Source organism: Phyllobates terribilis, unplaced genomic scaffold (assembly GCF_046119375.1).
Source record: "Phyllobates terribilis strain yellow unplaced genomic scaffold, ASM4611937v1 Scaffold_2__4_contigs__length_985480577, whole genome shotgun sequence".
NCBI classification, from domain to species: domain Eukaryota; kingdom Metazoa; phylum Chordata; class Amphibia; order Anura; family Dendrobatidae; genus Phyllobates; species Phyllobates terribilis.
In genome coordinates, this window is record NW_027362762.1 from 426,922,340 (window position 1) to 426,939,272 (window position 16,933).

General features: G+C 39.8%; 1 protein-coding gene across 1 annotated transcript in view; it reads left to right on the forward strand.

Moving 5' to 3' along the window:
* ATP2A3 (ATPase sarcoplasmic/endoplasmic reticulum Ca2+ transporting 3) overlaps positions 1-16,933 on the forward strand; it is a 221,326-nt gene that overhangs the window by 153,097 nt on the left and 51,296 nt on the right. The window contains exons 9-16 of the mRNA XM_073665195.1: positions 1,720-1,808; positions 2,776-2,878; positions 2,971-3,102; positions 4,279-4,404; positions 8,888-9,106; positions 9,187-9,522; positions 9,608-9,828; positions 16,000-16,202. Coding sequence (XP_073521296.1) covers positions 1,720-1,808; positions 2,776-2,878; positions 2,971-3,102; positions 4,279-4,404; positions 8,888-9,106; positions 9,187-9,522; positions 9,608-9,828; positions 16,000-16,202 — 1,429 coding nt within the window. The remainder of the gene's footprint in view (positions 1-1,719; positions 1,809-2,775; positions 2,879-2,970; positions 3,103-4,278; positions 4,405-8,887; positions 9,107-9,186; positions 9,523-9,607; positions 9,829-15,999; positions 16,203-16,933) is intronic.

A 16,933-nucleotide genomic window follows, 5' to 3' on the forward strand; every position in this document is an offset into this window, starting at 1 on the left:
TGCATGGCGGCAAAAAAACACAGCATTCCAAGAAAAACACTTGCTTCCCACAGTAAAATTTGATGGAGGTTCCATCATGCTTTGGGGCTGTGTGGCCAATGCCGACACCGGGAATCTTGTTAAACTTGAGGGACGCATGGATTCCACTCAGTATCAGCAGATTCTTGACAATAATGTTAAAGAATCAGTGATAAAGTTGAAGTTACGCAGGGGATGGATCTTTCAGCAAGGCAATGATCCAAAACACCGCTCCAAATCTACTCAGGCATTCATGCAGAGGAACAATTACAATGTTCTGGAATGGCCATCCCAGTCCCCAGACCTGAATATCATTGAACATCTGTGGGATCATTTGAAGAGGCTGTCCATGCTCGGCGACCATCAAACTTAACTGAACTGGAATTGTTTTGTAAAGAGGAATGGTCAAAAATACCTTCATCCAGGATCCAGGAACTCATTAAAAGCTACAGGAAGCGACTAGAGGCTGTTATTTTTGCAAAAGGAGGATCTACTAAATATTAATGTCACTTTTCTGGTGAGGTGCCCATACTTATGCACCTGTCAAATTTAGTTTGAATGCAGATTGCACATTTTCTGTTAGTACAATAAACCTCATTTCAAGGCAGAAACATTACTGTGTCCAACAGTTATTACATATATCAAACTGAAATAGCTGTTGCAAAAACACCAATTTTTATAAAACATTAAGCTTAAGATTAATAGGGGTGCCCAAACTTTTTCATATAACTGTACTTGCAGACTAGTTTCGTCAGCAGATAAGTGACATTTTTGATGTTGAGTTCCCTTTTAAATCTAAGTGGCACTTTCCATTTTAAGAGCATTTATGAAATGATTGTCAGTAAATACAAATCAATGGGTTTTCTTATTTCAAGATGGTAAAATTCTGCTTTGCCATTTTGTAACCATATCCATTAAGCAGGATTTGCACCATTGTATTATGGCTTTGTGCTGAAGCCTATAATTATGAGCCAAGAATGGGATCAGGTCCCATTTTGTGCAAGTACCTGCTCACTGTGGTAAATTTGGCATTTTGGTTTTAGTCATTGCCATGACATATGTACTTAAATAGTTATGGGTAGGGACTCTAGGATTATAGAATGATTTGATTTGTCCTGAAGATATATACTTTGTCTTGTAGATCTCGATATTTATTTTCCTGTAGATTCTCGAATAGAATAGTGGCTGTGTTGAGCTATATGTTTAATGTTCTTTCCCCTTAAAGGAGTCATCTGGAACTTTTATTATCAACAGAGCAGAGTGGAAGAGAAGAAGCTGCTCTGTGGACATGTGAACAGAAGCATGGGAATTGCTGGCTGGATCAGTTTTTGACCACTGTGAGCAGGCAGAGATCGGCTCTAGGCAGAACATGCAGGTAGTTAGTAACTACCTGCCTGTTGCTTCTTAGCCCCATGTGCAAAAATAATAAAAGTCCCAGATAACCCTTTTAAGATGACAGGTCTGTGTGCCATGGTTAAATTGCACTTGATTTGTGGTGTTATGTAGATTCATTAAGTAAAATCCATTTTAACGATCCCAGGGTAATCGTGTAGAACAAAAAGCAGAAAATTACAGTGATTCAGTGCCAGCGATTCGGCTGCTTTTGTGAGTTGTACTACCTTGTTTGGAAATCTTTGATTTGCAACTAGGGCGTACATGAGGCCAAATGTGTTCTGAGCATTTTATTTTCCTTCTTTAAAGATGTTTGTAGTTGAGAGGATTGAAGGAACAAGCTGCAGTCTTCATGAGTTCAGTATTACTGGATCTACTTATGCTCCAGAGGGGCAAGTGTAAGTACTATTTGTCAAACATTAAGCCTTCCTGTCCGTCTCATGAAAAAAATGCATTCAATTATTAAAGTATTGTTTTTTTAAGAATTTGAGAATTCCAGGTCTTCATATGGATATCCTAATTTTAGGAACTTTGTTGAACAAGCCTAAATGTAGCAAAATAAAGCATTTTCCTTGTATTTTTTTGATGTATTCACATGTGACCTAACTTTTCGAGTGGCATTGTGAATGTTGGCCAGCATTACCTCCACTGGCTTTTATTGCAGCTATTTTTTAACTTTCAGGATAAAATACAAACCTAAAACTTTTGGTTCTTCAGACTTTGCCTAGATTTTCACATCCAAGTGTCACGGTCCAAGCGCGTGCCGCGACACACAGACTGGCGACGCGTTTGACCTGAACTATATAATGAGGATTTTATAGTTAGACTTTTTTTTGTATACAATGAATGATTTGATTTGAAATTATTGACTTTTTTTTATTATTTGTAGTCCTTTTGAAATTACCTTTTTAAAAAAAAAAAAAAAAAAAAATGTACAAGTTCCCCCAGACAATGGATCTGTAAAAAATAAAATAAAAGCTACTCCCTATCAGACACCTACCAGGATCCAGCACAGTCTGCTCCATGGTATGCGCTGACACAGGAAGAGGAGACGACATTGTTACACCAGCAGCAAGACTGCTCCAGCCTGTGATTGGCTGCAGCTGCCAGGTGACTTAAGCGCTGCTCAAATCACCTGATGGATAAAGCCAAACACTGGCTGCAGTGGTCCTGCTGCTGGTGGAACTGGCATCTCCTATTCCTGAGTTGGGCAGATCAGAGTGATCTGCATTGGATCCAGGTGGATTCCTGTAAGTGAGTATTACTAGGTTATTTTTTTACACCTCTAAGCCCCTGGAGAACTTTTTGTTTCGCCCAGGAAACACATTATACGCTTATTTGAATGCTTTTATTTTGTTGGAACAGGTTGAAGGATGATAATCCTGTTCAAAGTGGAGAGTATGATGGGTTGGTGGAATTGGCTACAATCTGTGCTCTCTGTAATGACTCCTCTTTGGATTTTAATGAGGTAGGTACAAAGATTTTTAAGAATCTTCATCTGAAGTGTCTAATTTATTTGTAGTAAAGTACAAATTTATTGACAACGTATTAATTTTGTAGTCCAAGGGAGTATATGAAAAGGTGGGAGAAGCAACAGAAACCGCCTTGACTTGCCTGGTGGAAAAAATGAATGTATTTAACACTGATTTAGCTAAGCTTTCCAAGGTGGAACGAGCAAATGCCTGCAATTCTGTGAGTATGCTTCCATCTGTAAACAGGTCTTTTGAACTAGATGTAAACTTGTGCTTGGATGTTATTACATATTCAGTATGACAAATTGAATTTTGTCACTATAGTTGACAAAATGTAGACCACTTCATTGAACCCACATGGTCAGTCAGTGTTAGGTTGGGTTCACATTGTTTTTTTTTGTTTGTTTGTTTTCCCATAAATCTGTGGCTATGTCGGTGCTTCTGTCTAAAGCCCAGAAAAACTGGATCCAGACGGAACTGCTATCAGCGCTTTTGACTTCAAGGAAGCTGACAGTCACTTTGTGCTCTTTCTGACCTCTCTTTTTGGTTTTCTCTGCCTTTTTGGGGTGAGCACAAAAGCACAATATACCATGTTTCTGTGACCTTTTCAAAATGCCAGAGATAGCCAAAGCATAGGTCAAACAGAGCACAAAAGGACTCGGTCTCCTGCATTAAAGTCAAAGGCCCTGTTGGTGGATCAGCCCAAATTTTAAACCAGTTGAACAGTCTTAGGGTACAAGTCTGACTGCAGACTTTTGAATCCTCAGTGTGCACACTGCACGCTGTGAGGATTCTCCAGCCCCAAGAGTGGGCAGTCATGTGACCACAAGTATGCGATTTGTATACATCTGGCCACATTCCGACTACATGCATCTGGCCTCGCTCAATACATTTTCATTAAGTGAGGCCACCCCCGTCTAGTCGGCATGTTACCGCATGTAAACAAATCACATACTTGTGGTCACGTGCCCGCCACTGCCAGCACCGGAGAATCCTCACCGCGCACACTGTAGAGCATTCACAAGTCTGCAGTTCTATAGATTATGCCACTGACGTGTGGCAAGAACAGGTGATGGTCTTAGAGGTCCTGTAGCTGTATACTTCCCTTTTTTATTATCATGATCAAGAATACCATTTTCCAAACATTAATGCTTTTCCTAGAAGATTCCTAATGCCAGCTTGGGGTCTCTATAAGGTCAATTGGTAAGAGTTTGTTAAATTATACACCTACCTCCAGTGCTAGGTTATTAAAAGATGACACAATGTAATTGGTGTAGAAGCTTTATGGTCACCATAAACGGTTCATTACAACAATTCCATGTTCCATGAATTAACTGTGGATAAACTAAGAAGGTGAATAAGGTGTTTAGAAGAATCACTCTTTCATGTCCAACAGGTTATAAAGAAACTTATGAAGAAGGAATGTACTTTGGAGTTTTCTCGTGATCGCAAATCCATGTCTGTGTATTGTACGCCTATTCATTCCAGTGGCGCAACATCTGGCAGCAAGATGTTTATAAAGGTACTGTACGTGGGATTGTTATATTTCATTTTGTGTACAGATTATTGAAAAATTTGTATGTCATGTTATTTGGAATGGTTGTCCCATTAAAGCTTATGGACAGCCTGCAGGGGTAATCCCTACTCGGGACCCTTCTCTATGAGCTAGTGCTGAAAGCTGCTAACCGGCAGTGACTATTTGCAGGTGCGTTTTTAGTGCTTTTCAGCAGCGGAAACTCATCAAAAACGCATGTAATCCGCACCTCCGTGTCAAATACCAAGAAGTTTCAAAAACAAAGCAGCTTTATTTAAAGCATGGCACACCCAAGAGAGACAAAACAACTCAGTGATAAAACGGATGTTAAAAAACGCACACAAAAATGCAATGAAAAACAATAAGTAACCTAATTTATATAATAGGTGCAGAAATGGTACAGAAATTCTGCAAGTCAAAAACTCCCCAAATACTGATAGTGGAGCTGTGGCCTAAGGCTATGTTCCTACAATCCGTATTTAGTGAGTATTTTTTCTCAGGAGTGGGAGACAAAACCAGGAGTGGGTGATAAATGCAGAATTGATGCACTTGTTTCTATTATACCTTTTCTCTGATTGTTCCTCACCTGGTTTTGGCTCCCACTCCTGAGAAAAAATACTGACCGAATACTGACCAAACATTGATAGTGAGGCCGTGGCCTTAGAGTGCATTTTAGGCAGTGTAGCAGCTCCTGTAATGTTGTATTTCATACAAGATAAGGATCTGTGAGGCAAAGACAAAATAACTTATAGCACACCTCAGGGCTGTGCAACAATTTTCACGCACGGACGGAAGTGTCACCTTTCACGAAGTACTACAACTTTTGGAATCTGTGAAACAGTCAGCGAAGATCTCATGTAATACATGTCTATTACATTACATGAGATCAGTGATCAGAAAAATAAAAATTAATGTCCCATACAGGGACTAAGTAAAAATGTAAAAAAATGTTTTAAAACTGTTAAAAAAAAATCACAAAATAAATAAAAATAAATAAATAAAATATTAATCCAATAAATCCGTATATTTTTACAAAACCAAAAAAAGTACACATATTTGGTATCGCTGCGTCCGAAACAACCCGAGCTATAAAACGGTCACACTAATTAACTCCTTCTGTGCACAATAAAAAAATAATAAAAATAAATAAAAAACGGAGCAAAAAAATATGCTTTTTCATCATATCGCCAAACAAAAAGTGGAAAAAAATGCGATCAAAAAGCAAAATATAAATAAAAATGGTACCGCTGAAAACGTCCTCTTGTTCCGCAAAAAAAAAGCCGCCATACAGCTCCATCAGCCGAAAAATAAAAAAGTTATAGCGCTCAGAATAAAGCGATCCAAAAAAAATATTTTTTTCTATAAAATTGTTTTATTGTGTAAAAGCGCCAAAACATAAAAAATAATACAGTAAGTGTAGTATCGCTGTAAACGTACTGACCCGAAGAATAACGCTGCCTGATCACTTTTACCACACGCAGAACGGCATAAAAAAAACCTCAAAAAACAATTCCTGAATTGTTGGTTTTTGTTAATTTTACCTCCCAAAAAACGGAATAGAAAGCGATCAAAAAATGTCACGTACCCAAAAATGGTAACACTAAAAATGTCAACTCGTCCCGCAAAAAACAAGCCATCACATGACTGTCGGCCGAAATATGTAAAAATTATAGCTCTCAAAATATGGCGATGCAAAACCTAGATTTTGCAAAAAAAAGCGTCTTTTAGTGTGTGACAGCTGTCAATGATAAAAACCTGATATAAATCTGGTATCTCTGTAATCGCACCGACCCGAAGAATAAAGTAATCTCATCACTTATACCGCACGAGGAACGGCGTAAAAAATAAATCAAACCAATTCTTCACCTGCTACTGAATTGTTTATTATGTCTCCCAAAGATCGCAGTAAGGCTCTACTCACATTTATCCTGTGCTAAGCGCTTACACCAGAGTTTCCGTGGAAATCTCTGAAATATGTGATTCAGCCGGAACCCATGACGGAAGATTCCCTGTAATGAGGCAGATATAGGCCACTGTGGACGCCGTCTAGCCTGGGATCCCACGGTGTCATTTGTTTTAGGCGTGCATAAAAGTGCGGTTGGCCACAGTTTTGTGGACTTCTGAAAAAAAGGACACCGCTAAACAGAGGCCAGACGGAGTCCAGAGTAACTCTGCTGCCTCATTACAGTGAATGGATCCTGCAGGGGTTTCATCTGAATTACATCACTTGGAAATTTAGATGGAAACCCCGATGTAAGTGCTCAGCCTAGAGCTCCGGATAAATGTTACGTAAAATGTTCCCAATAAAAGCTTCAACTCGGTCCTCAAAAAAGCTAGTCCCCACTCAGGTCCGTCATCTGTTAAAAATATAAGGGACTTCCAAGTTACTGGTAGCAGAAAGGCTCTGGAAAAGCGAAATGGCCCTTGCCCCCCAAAAGAAATTCAGAAAATTTTGTGCTCTCAAATCCAAATGCCTATTCTACAATAATTTGTTCTCCAATTGTCAAATAGCACTCCGTCCCCCCCAGATCTCGCCGTATGGCTGAGCGGTACGATACAGCCGCATATGGGGTATTGCCACTTTTAGAAGAAATTGTGTGACACATTTCAGCACCATTTTTACCCATTGCCCTGTGTGAAAATGTAAAATCTAAGGGTAAAACCTTTTTTTGTGGTAAAAATATAATTATGCTTTTTTCACTGCCCAATGGTATAAATTTAAAAATTAAAAAATACTAACTGCTTCACTAGATGAATTCCTTGAGAGGTGTAGTTTACAAAATGGGGTCACTTGTGGGGGTTTCTGCTGTTTCGGCATGTCAGCGACTGTTCAAATGTGACATGGTGTCTGCAACCTATCCCAGCCAACATAGCGCTCCTTTCTCTTCCGAACCCTGCCGTACACCAAAGCAGTGGTTTTCCCCCACATATGGGGTATCAGCGTGTTCAGGAGAAATTGCACAACAAATTTCATGGTGCAATTTTTCCTATTACCCTTATGATAATGCAAAAATTAAGGGATGAAAAACGTTTTTGTGGGAAAAATGTGAAAATTTTATTTTTACAGCTCAATATTATAAACTTCTGTGAAGCACCTTGGGGTTCAAGGTGCTCACCACACATCTAGATAAGTTCCCTAAGGGGTCTAGTTTCCAAAATGGTGTCACTTGTGGGGGGTTTCCACTGTTTAGGCACATCAGGGGCTCCACAAATGCAACATGGCGTCCGCTAATTATTCAAACTAATTTTACATTCAAAAAGTCAAATGGCGCTCCTTCCCTTTCAAACCCTGCCGTGCGCCCAAACAGTGGTTTTCCCTCACATATGGGGTATCAGCACGCTCAAGAGAAATTGCACAAAAAAATTTGGGGTCCATTTTTTCCTGTTACCCCTGTGAAAATAAAAAAAAACTGGGTCTAAAGTAACATTTTTGTGAAAAAAGTTAAATGTTAATTTTTTTCTTCCACATTCCAAAAATTCCTGTGAAGCACCTGAAGGGTTAATAAAGTTCTTGAATGTGGTTTTGAGCACCTTGAGGGGTGCAGCTTTTAGAATGGTGTCACTTTTGGGTATTTTCTGTCATAAAGACCCCTCAAAGTGACTTCAAATATGATGTGGTCCCTGAAAAAATGTTTTTGTAAATTTTGTTGAGAAAATGGGAAATCGCTGGTCAACTTTTAACCCTTATAGCTCCCTAACAAAAAAAATTTGGGTTCCAAAATTGTGCTGATGTAAAGTAGACATGTGGGAAATGTTATTTGTTAACTATTTTGTGTGACATATCTCTCTGATTTAAGGGCATGAAAATTCAAAGTTTGAAAATTGCGAAATTTTCAAAATTTTCGCCAAATTTCCGATTTTTTCACAAATAAACGCAAGTTATATCGAAGAAATTTTACCACTATCATGAAGTACAATATGTCATGAAAAAACAATCTCAGAATCAGGGGAATACGTTGAAGCGTTCCAGAGTAATTCCTTCATAAAGTGACCGTGGTCAGAATTGAAAAAATTGGCCTGGTCACGAAGGCAAAAACAGGCTCTGGTGCGAAGTGGTTAAAAATGTGTGTTGTCGTACAGCACATATAGTGGTGCTATACTACCACCTAGTGTAGATTTCAATATTGTAGCATACACATGGTTACTGCTATATTATGCCATAGAGTAAGTGTTATAAACAACCTACTAATCCAGTAAGTATTGCTTTATGTTTATACAGAAATAAATATATGGGTGATTATGTGACTTTCTGTGCAGTTTTTGCAAGACTTGCCTTTAGCTACTCAGTATTCAGTGCTAAATAGGATTGGGAGCAAAGGAAGACTTTTTTTTACAAGATATATCATTAATTCTAAATTTAAAAAAATCACATTATTAAAAAAATCTCAATACATTAGGTTAGTTGTGGTGTTTTTTTGTTTTTTTTTAGTTCTGTTTATATATCTTGCTAAAAAAATCGTTTTAATTTTAGGGTGCTCCTGAAAGTGTAATAGAGCGCTGTAATTATGTCCGTGTGGGTTCTACAAAGCTTCCCTTGACTCCATCTGCTAGAGAGAGAATCATGTCCAAGATTCGAGACTGGGGTACTGGTATGGATACACTTCGTTGTCTTGCTCTAGCTACACGGGATGTGCCACCAAAATTGGAAGACATGCAATTAGATGATTCTAACAAGTTTATCAATTATGAGGTGAGTGTTACTGAATATCTCTTTCTATCATAAAAGGATTCATGGTTTAATTGTAGTAAATCTGTTCTATATCCTCTTAGACAAATTTGACATTTGTTGGGTGTGTGGGCATGCTCGATCCGCCTCGTAAAGAAGTAACTACCTCAATTCAGATGTGCAAAAAAGCTGGTATTAAAGTGATAATGATAACTGGTGACAACAAAGGCACAGCAGTGGCTATTTGCCGAAAAATTGGAATTTTCTCCAACTCTGAGGACATAACAGACAAGGCTTATACTGGCCGGGAATTTGATGACCTCCCATTAGAGAAACAGCGGGATGCATGCCGCAGCGCTAGGTGCTTCGCCCGTGTGGAACCAGCACACAAGTCCAAAATTGTAGAATATTTGCAGTCCTTCAATGAAATCACAGCTATGGTAAGATCTCGATCATAAAATATAGAATGAACTAAAAATGTCAGATGTTGCTATTGATATATTTTTATTTCCCTTGTCTTATTAGACTGGTGATGGAGTAAATGATGCTCCTGCCCTTAAAAAAGCTGAGATAGGCATTGCTATGGGCTCTGGCACTGCAGTCGCAAAATCAGCTGCAGAAATGGTTCTCTCCGATGACAACTTCTCTACCATAGTGTCTGCCGTTGAAGAGGGGCGAGCAATTTATAATAACATGAAACAGTTTATTCGTTATCTTATCTCTTCTAATGTTGGTGAAGTGGTCTGGTAAGACATTGCTGATATAATCTGGGTGTACATATAATGTAGAAGGATTTTCTACTGTTATTTCCGGTTTCAGCCTGTATTTATATATGAAGGGTATGTGCACACATTGACTATTTGCATGCAGAAATTTCTGTACTATTTCTGCATCTTTTGGCCGGAAAAACGCAGCGTGCAATACAAACATTTTAGCATGCGTTTTTTACACTTGCGTTTTTTCAAATGTTTTTAGACCGCTATAAATGCTGTTAGATAGATGGATATCTGGCAGATATATAGTTGCACAACTCCCCCTACATATTATAAAATTGTACCCCTTAGTGCCTTGCATGTGGAGCTTATTGTACAGCTTTATATGAATCAAATACATAAATAAATGAAAAAAACGATGTGGAGTCCTCCTCCCATTTTTTGTAACCACTAAAAGTAAAGCAGCCAACTGAGAACTGATATGATCAGGCTGGGAAGGTCCATGGTTATTGACCCTTCCTAGCCTAAAAATACAAGCCCATAGCCACCCCAGAAGTGGAGCTTCACATTAGATGCTCCAGTTCTGTTGCTTCGCCTTGGCTCTTCCTGATGCCCTAGTGCTTTGGCAATCGTAATAGTGCTGCTTGGGGTTGATGTCAGTTGTGTAGTGTCCAAAAACATAGCTGACATCAATCCCTGGTGTTAGTAATGGAGAGGTGTCTATCAGACATAACCCATTACTAACCCAGTAATTTAAAAGGCACACAAAAAGACATAGTCCATATCCCCATGCCAGTTTTTTCATTTAGTTATTCATAGAAAGCTGTACAATAATATCCACATGCAAGGCACTAAAGGGTGCAATTTTATAATATGTGAACCCTTATAATATGCTTAATTATTAGAAAGAGAGACACAGACTCTAGATATTATAGATACATACAGTGGCATGTAAAAATATTTGGGCACCCTCGGTCAAAACTACTGTTATTGTGAACAGTTAAGCAAGTTGAAGATGAAATTTTCTCTAAAAGGTCTGAAGTTAAAGATGACACATTTCCTTTGTATTTTAGGCAAAATATTTTCATTTATTTCATTTTAAAAATTACAAAAAGGAAAATGGCCGATGCAAAAGTTTGGGCACCCTGCATGGTTACTACCTAGTAGCACCCCCTTTTGAAAGTATAAAAGCTTGTAAATGCTTTTTGTAGCCAGACAAGAGTCTTTCAATTCTTGTTTCAGGGATTTTCATCCATTCTTTCTTGGAAATTTCTTCCAGTTCTGTGAGATTTCTGGGTCGTCTTGCATGCACTGCTATTTTGAGGTCAAACCACAGATGTTCTATTAGGCCTTTTTAGAGTTACTGTATTTTTCAGACTATAAGACGCACCTAGGGTTTAGAGGAGGAAGATAGAAAAAAAAAAATAAGCAAAAAATGTGGTCATGAAGCCCTGTTAAGGGGGAGGGGTTCTGCTGCTAACACTGTTATTGGGGTAATGTCCCCCAATTCTGTTAATATCCCCCATCCTGGTATATATGGCCCTCTCCTTCCTGTTATGTGGCCCCCATCCTGATATGCATGGCACCCCTCATTCCGATATGCATGGCACCCCTTGATCCCCTATCCTGGTATGCATGGCACCCCTTGATCCATATCCTGATATGCACGGCACCCCTCATACTGGTATGCATGGCACCCCTTATCCCCCCCCCATTCTGGTATGTATGGCACCCCTGATCCCCATCCTGGTATGCATGACACCCCTGATCCCAATCACGCTGCACACACAAAAATAAACAATTATACTCGCCTCCTCTCTCCTCCAGCGCTGCATCCCGCTCTGCTGCCGACACTCTCACTGTGTGAGCCGTGCATGGGGCCCCTGCCATGCGCACTCACACAGTGTGAGATGGTGTGCTGGAATAGTCACTGTTCCCCGCGCCAGAACTGTGTGCGTGGGGAGCAGTGACCATTCACTCTCCTTAATAGCGCGCACACTGTAGCTGCAGCGCGGCTCCTACTGCGCTAGGCGGTCAGTGTGCCCGCTATTAGAGACCATGAATATTCACTACAACCCATGGGAGTGGGTTGTAGTGAATATTCATGGTCTTCAATAGCGGGCAGTCAGACCACAGAGAGGCAGCAGGAGCCGCGCTGCTGCTACAGTGCGCACGCGATTAAGGAAAATTAATATTCATTGCTCTCCGCCCATGGGCGTGGGGAGCAGTGAATATTCATTTTCTTTAGCAGTGGGCACAGCCTAGGCTGCAGCAGGCGGCTGCTGCCTCCTGTGCCCCGCTCATCCCCGCAGCCATAGGTATAGACTATAAGACGCACCCCCACTTTCCTCCAAAATTTTGGAGGAAAAAAAGTGCATCTTATAGTCCGAAAAATACGGTAATTTTATTTTCAACTTGCATAGCAGGATTTTGACCAGGAGTTCCCCAAACTTTTACATGCCACTGTGTGTATAGATTTCAGTTAGAGAATTTGGTGTGTAGTGCAAGAATGACATAATATATAGTTTAAAACTGGTGGTAACATGGCATGTTCCATTCATGTGCCACATTGTGATAATTTTTACAACACGTTATATGCAAGTCCTGTACGATACTAATGTCCTCACTGCCTGACATGATACTTGACCGGAAACGGTCAATCCCTGGTTGTCTCTAAACAATAGCGGTGCTTTGAAACGAAACTTATGTTGACCAGACTACTGGCAGATTAATCATTTAAATGCAAATTAAATGCTATGTTCATATGCAACAAAAATCTTTTTTCAGCCAAGACCTGCTCTCTGGGCGATAAAGAAAAACTTCCTCAATTATAGACATCTTTTATTATAAATATCAAGGTTGGCCCTCCACGTGGTCCAAGTTTTTAATTTTGGCCATCTGTATATTTGAGTTTGACATCCCCGTTTTAACCCTTCTAACTTCCTAACAAAATTTTTTTTTCAAAAATTGTGCTGATGTAAAGTAGACATGTGGGAAATGTTATTTATTAACTATTTTGTGTGACCTAACTCTTATTTAAGGGCATAAGAATTCAAAGTTTGAAAATTGCAAAATTACAAAACTTTCGCCAAATTTCCATTTTTTCCAAAACCATTTTCTTAGGGACCACATCACATTTGAAGAAACTTTGAGGGAGTCAATATGACAGAAAATACCCAAAAGTGACACCATTCTAAAAACTATACCCCTCAAAGTCTCCAAAATCACATTCAAGAAGTTTATTAACCCTTCATGTGCTTCAAAGGAACTGAAGTAGTGTGGAAGGAAATTTTACTTCAGACCCAAGTTTTATTTTCACAAGGGTAACAAGAGAAATGGACCACAAAATTTGTTGTGCAATTTCTCCTGAGCATGCCGATTCCCTTATGTGGGGGAAAAGCACTGTTTGAGCGCACGGCAGGGCTCTGATTTTTTTTAACGCAAAATTGGCTGGAAAGGAGAGCAGATGCCATGTCGCGTTTGGAGAGCTTCTAATGTGCCTAAACAGTGGAAAACACACACACACACACACACACACACACACACACGTGACCCCATTTTGGGAACTACACTCCTCAAGGATTTTATCCAGGGGTATAGTGAGCATTTTGAACCCACAGGTACGACACAGAATTTGATAAGATTAGGTCGTCATATTGAAAAAGTTTAATTTTTTTTTTCCACAAAAATCTTGCTTTTAGCTCCAAATTTCTCACTTTTGCCAGAGGTAATATCAAAAATTGGACCCAGCAATTTGTTACCCACTTTCTTACGAGTGCAGCGATACCCCACATGTAGTCAGAAAGTGCTGTTTGGACAAACTGCAGAGCTCGGAGCGGAAGGAGCAATATTTGAATTTTGGAACACAAATTTGGCTGATAGACGGCGGGCACCATTTGCAGGACCCCTTAGGTGCCTAAACAGTAGAAAACCCCCACAACTGACCCCTGATTTTGAACCCAAAGGTACTACACTACACATTTGATAACATTAGGTCGTCATATTGAATACGTTGCTGCTCAAGTTTGCTTCGGGCGCTCTGCTATGCACGGAGTATTGCGGGTGATCGAGTGACATGCTCTCGTTTCTGCCCCACATGTTTCGCCATTGTCACTGCCATACACTGACATCTAATAGCCGCGAAAACATGCGGGGCGGGGACTTGAGCATGTTACTTGAGCACCCGCGATACTCGGTGCAAACTCAAGTAGTGAGCACTTGCACTCAACACTAGTCGTCATATAGTCATCATATTTTTAATTTTTTTTACTTTTGAAAAAAATCCAACCCTAACACAACCCCAACCTTAACCCCAAATAAATGTAATGCAATGAAAAAAAATAATTTTTTAATTTGAATAAGGAGATGACAAAGGGGGATGTGATTAACTAATTATTGGCTTTTGATTACTGTGACATCAGTGTTCAAAATGAACCAGTAGAAATAAATGATCTGCTGTTGCCGGGTAGCGGCTGGCAGATCTCAGCGGGCACACTGTGCATCTTCGTTTTACAGGAAGATGAAGCGGAGTGCCGGTGTATCAGGGGACCTCATTTCTCTCTCCTCTGACATGTATATCATGTCGGAAGAGAGAAATGATTGTAACAGCGGCACACTTTTTTTTATTGGATCCCTGTTATTCATTGAATAACGGCGATCACAAGATCGGGGACCAGAGAAACCGGCCCTGATCATCTTTTCCAGGGTCTCGGCTACCCCCGGTAGCAGAAACCCTGGCTATTTTCTGACGCTGGGGGGGCGCTGCAACCTTATTCCCGATCGCCGTTTTAAAATAGCAATGAGGGAATAAGGCCCCTTAACTGCCACCGTTTCAATGCATATCGGCGGTCATTAAGGGGGTTAAATAAATAAATAATAGTGATGTGACTTTCATATGCTGCACTAAGTTTACATGGCTGTCCAGTATGTCTACAGCCCTCAACGATAGCCATTTCTTGGTGTGATCAATGCTGAGACATACAAGCAGGTACCTATCCGTCATGCAATACCAGCAGGGAGGCATCTCATTGGCTCCAAATTTATTTTGCCACTCGACCATTACCCCAAACATATCGCTAATGTCATTTAGAAAGATCTTCAGTGTAAAGAAGAACAAGGAGTACTGGAAGTGATGATATACCTGATCAGAGCCCTGATTTCAACATCACCTCACATCATAGTTTGTGTGGAATTATATGAAGGATTTACAAACATAGATGCTCTATGCATCAGCATACTTCTTATTAATGAATACATGAATTCCGCTATTCCTATATATGTAAAAAAACGAGAGGCACTTTAACATTTTTTGATCAAAAAGCGTAAGGCCATCCAACTGTGACAAGGGGGACCTCCTTTTGAATGGTCCCTATCACCAATGTCCCACCTCTCTATGTGCCAAGCCAGGCTTCATCTACACTGGGGAAGTGAAAGGGACCATCCAAAATGAGGTCAATTTGTCACACTTGGATCGCTTTACGATTTTTGATCAAAAAAGGCTAAATACCTCACTTTTTTTATGTATAAAGCAATAGTGGAGTTCATGTATTCATTTATCACAGTGTGCTGACACATAGTGTGTTTGTGCACCTGTACAATAATTTAAAACTAATGGTGTGCGGGCCCTTTTTTAGTCCTTTTATGACAGAAGTATTTGCACAAGCCTACATCCATAGATCTGGGGTTAGTTCTCCACGATGTTTGTAATCTCCCTCCGGAGTTCCATCAAAAACTGTGTGCAAGTGTACCGAGAAGAAGTGCTGTTTTAATACTGTTTTGAAGGCAAAGGGCGGTCAGACCAAATATTGATGTGATTTATATGTCTCGTTTGTTCATTCGCTTTGCATTTTGCGAATTGATAAAAGCTAATAATCACTTAAACTATTGTCACTTCCATTTTTAAACCATTCTTACTTGGTAGCATTTTGTTCAAACTTTTTACAAAGTACTGCATAATTATTTTTACATTTTATCCTAGTTAAAGGTTTTGCACATTTGTAAATTCCTAAAAAAAGAATATACGAATTCCTAACTTTTCTTTGGGTGGATATTTAAAATAGCAATAATTGCAAAAACAAACTACTTACTACACTTGCTGAACTCTGTTCATAGTTTATGCTAATCGTTCAACATTGTTACATAGAAATGTGAAATAAAACCTATTTTTCACTTCCTAAAACATGCATACTCCTTTTTTTCTTTCAGCATCTTTCTTACCGCTATCCTTGGCCTGCCTGAAGCCCTAATCCCTGTTCAGCTTCTCTGGGTTAATTTGGTCACTGATGGTTTACCTGCAACTGCTCTGGGATTTAACCCCCCTGACCTTGACATCATGGACAAGCAACCTCGTAATCCTCGAGAACCACTTATCAGTGGATGGTTGTTTTTTAGATACCTAGCCATTGGAGGTATTTTCTCAACACTTTTAAACTTACCAAAGTACTTTCTGCCCACCCATACAACAAGAGCAACTTGTACACATTGCATTAAATTAATTTGGTTTCATCTGTATATTGCTGGGCCACGGTCACACGTTCAGTTTGTTCCACTCCTGGGTTTGGCTTACAAATACGGATGTAAAATACTGACCAATCAGACGAAAAGTATATTAGAAACACATCACCACTTCTGTGTTTTTCACCCACTCCTAGTTTTGGCTTACAAATACTGATGTAAAATACTGAATGTGTGAACGTGGCCTTCAAGTAATGTTTTCAATGCTGCCGCCTGTTTTTCACCACCTTGCTTTTATGATAAAAGCTAATGAAGTGTAGATAATAGATTATAATTAGTGATGAGCGAGCACTAAAATGCTCGGGTGCTCGAAGCTCGAGTCGAGCACATGGGAATACTCAGGTGCTCGACCCGAGCAACGAGCCCAATGTAAGTCTATGGGAAACTCGAGCATTTTTCTGGCGGTCCCCCTCCTGCGGTCTGCAGAAGGTCAAAAATTGCCCAAATCGATGGGAACGGTGCTCAATTAAACGTCAGGAAGGCAGAATATATAGGCAGACAGGCAGGCAGGCAGGGTATATAGGAGGGTGCATGAAAAACATAGCAGGGCAACTGGAACACACTAGTACCCTCCGATTTTCATGCACCCGTCTCTTTAAAAAAGCCGTCAATTCATCAGCTGCAT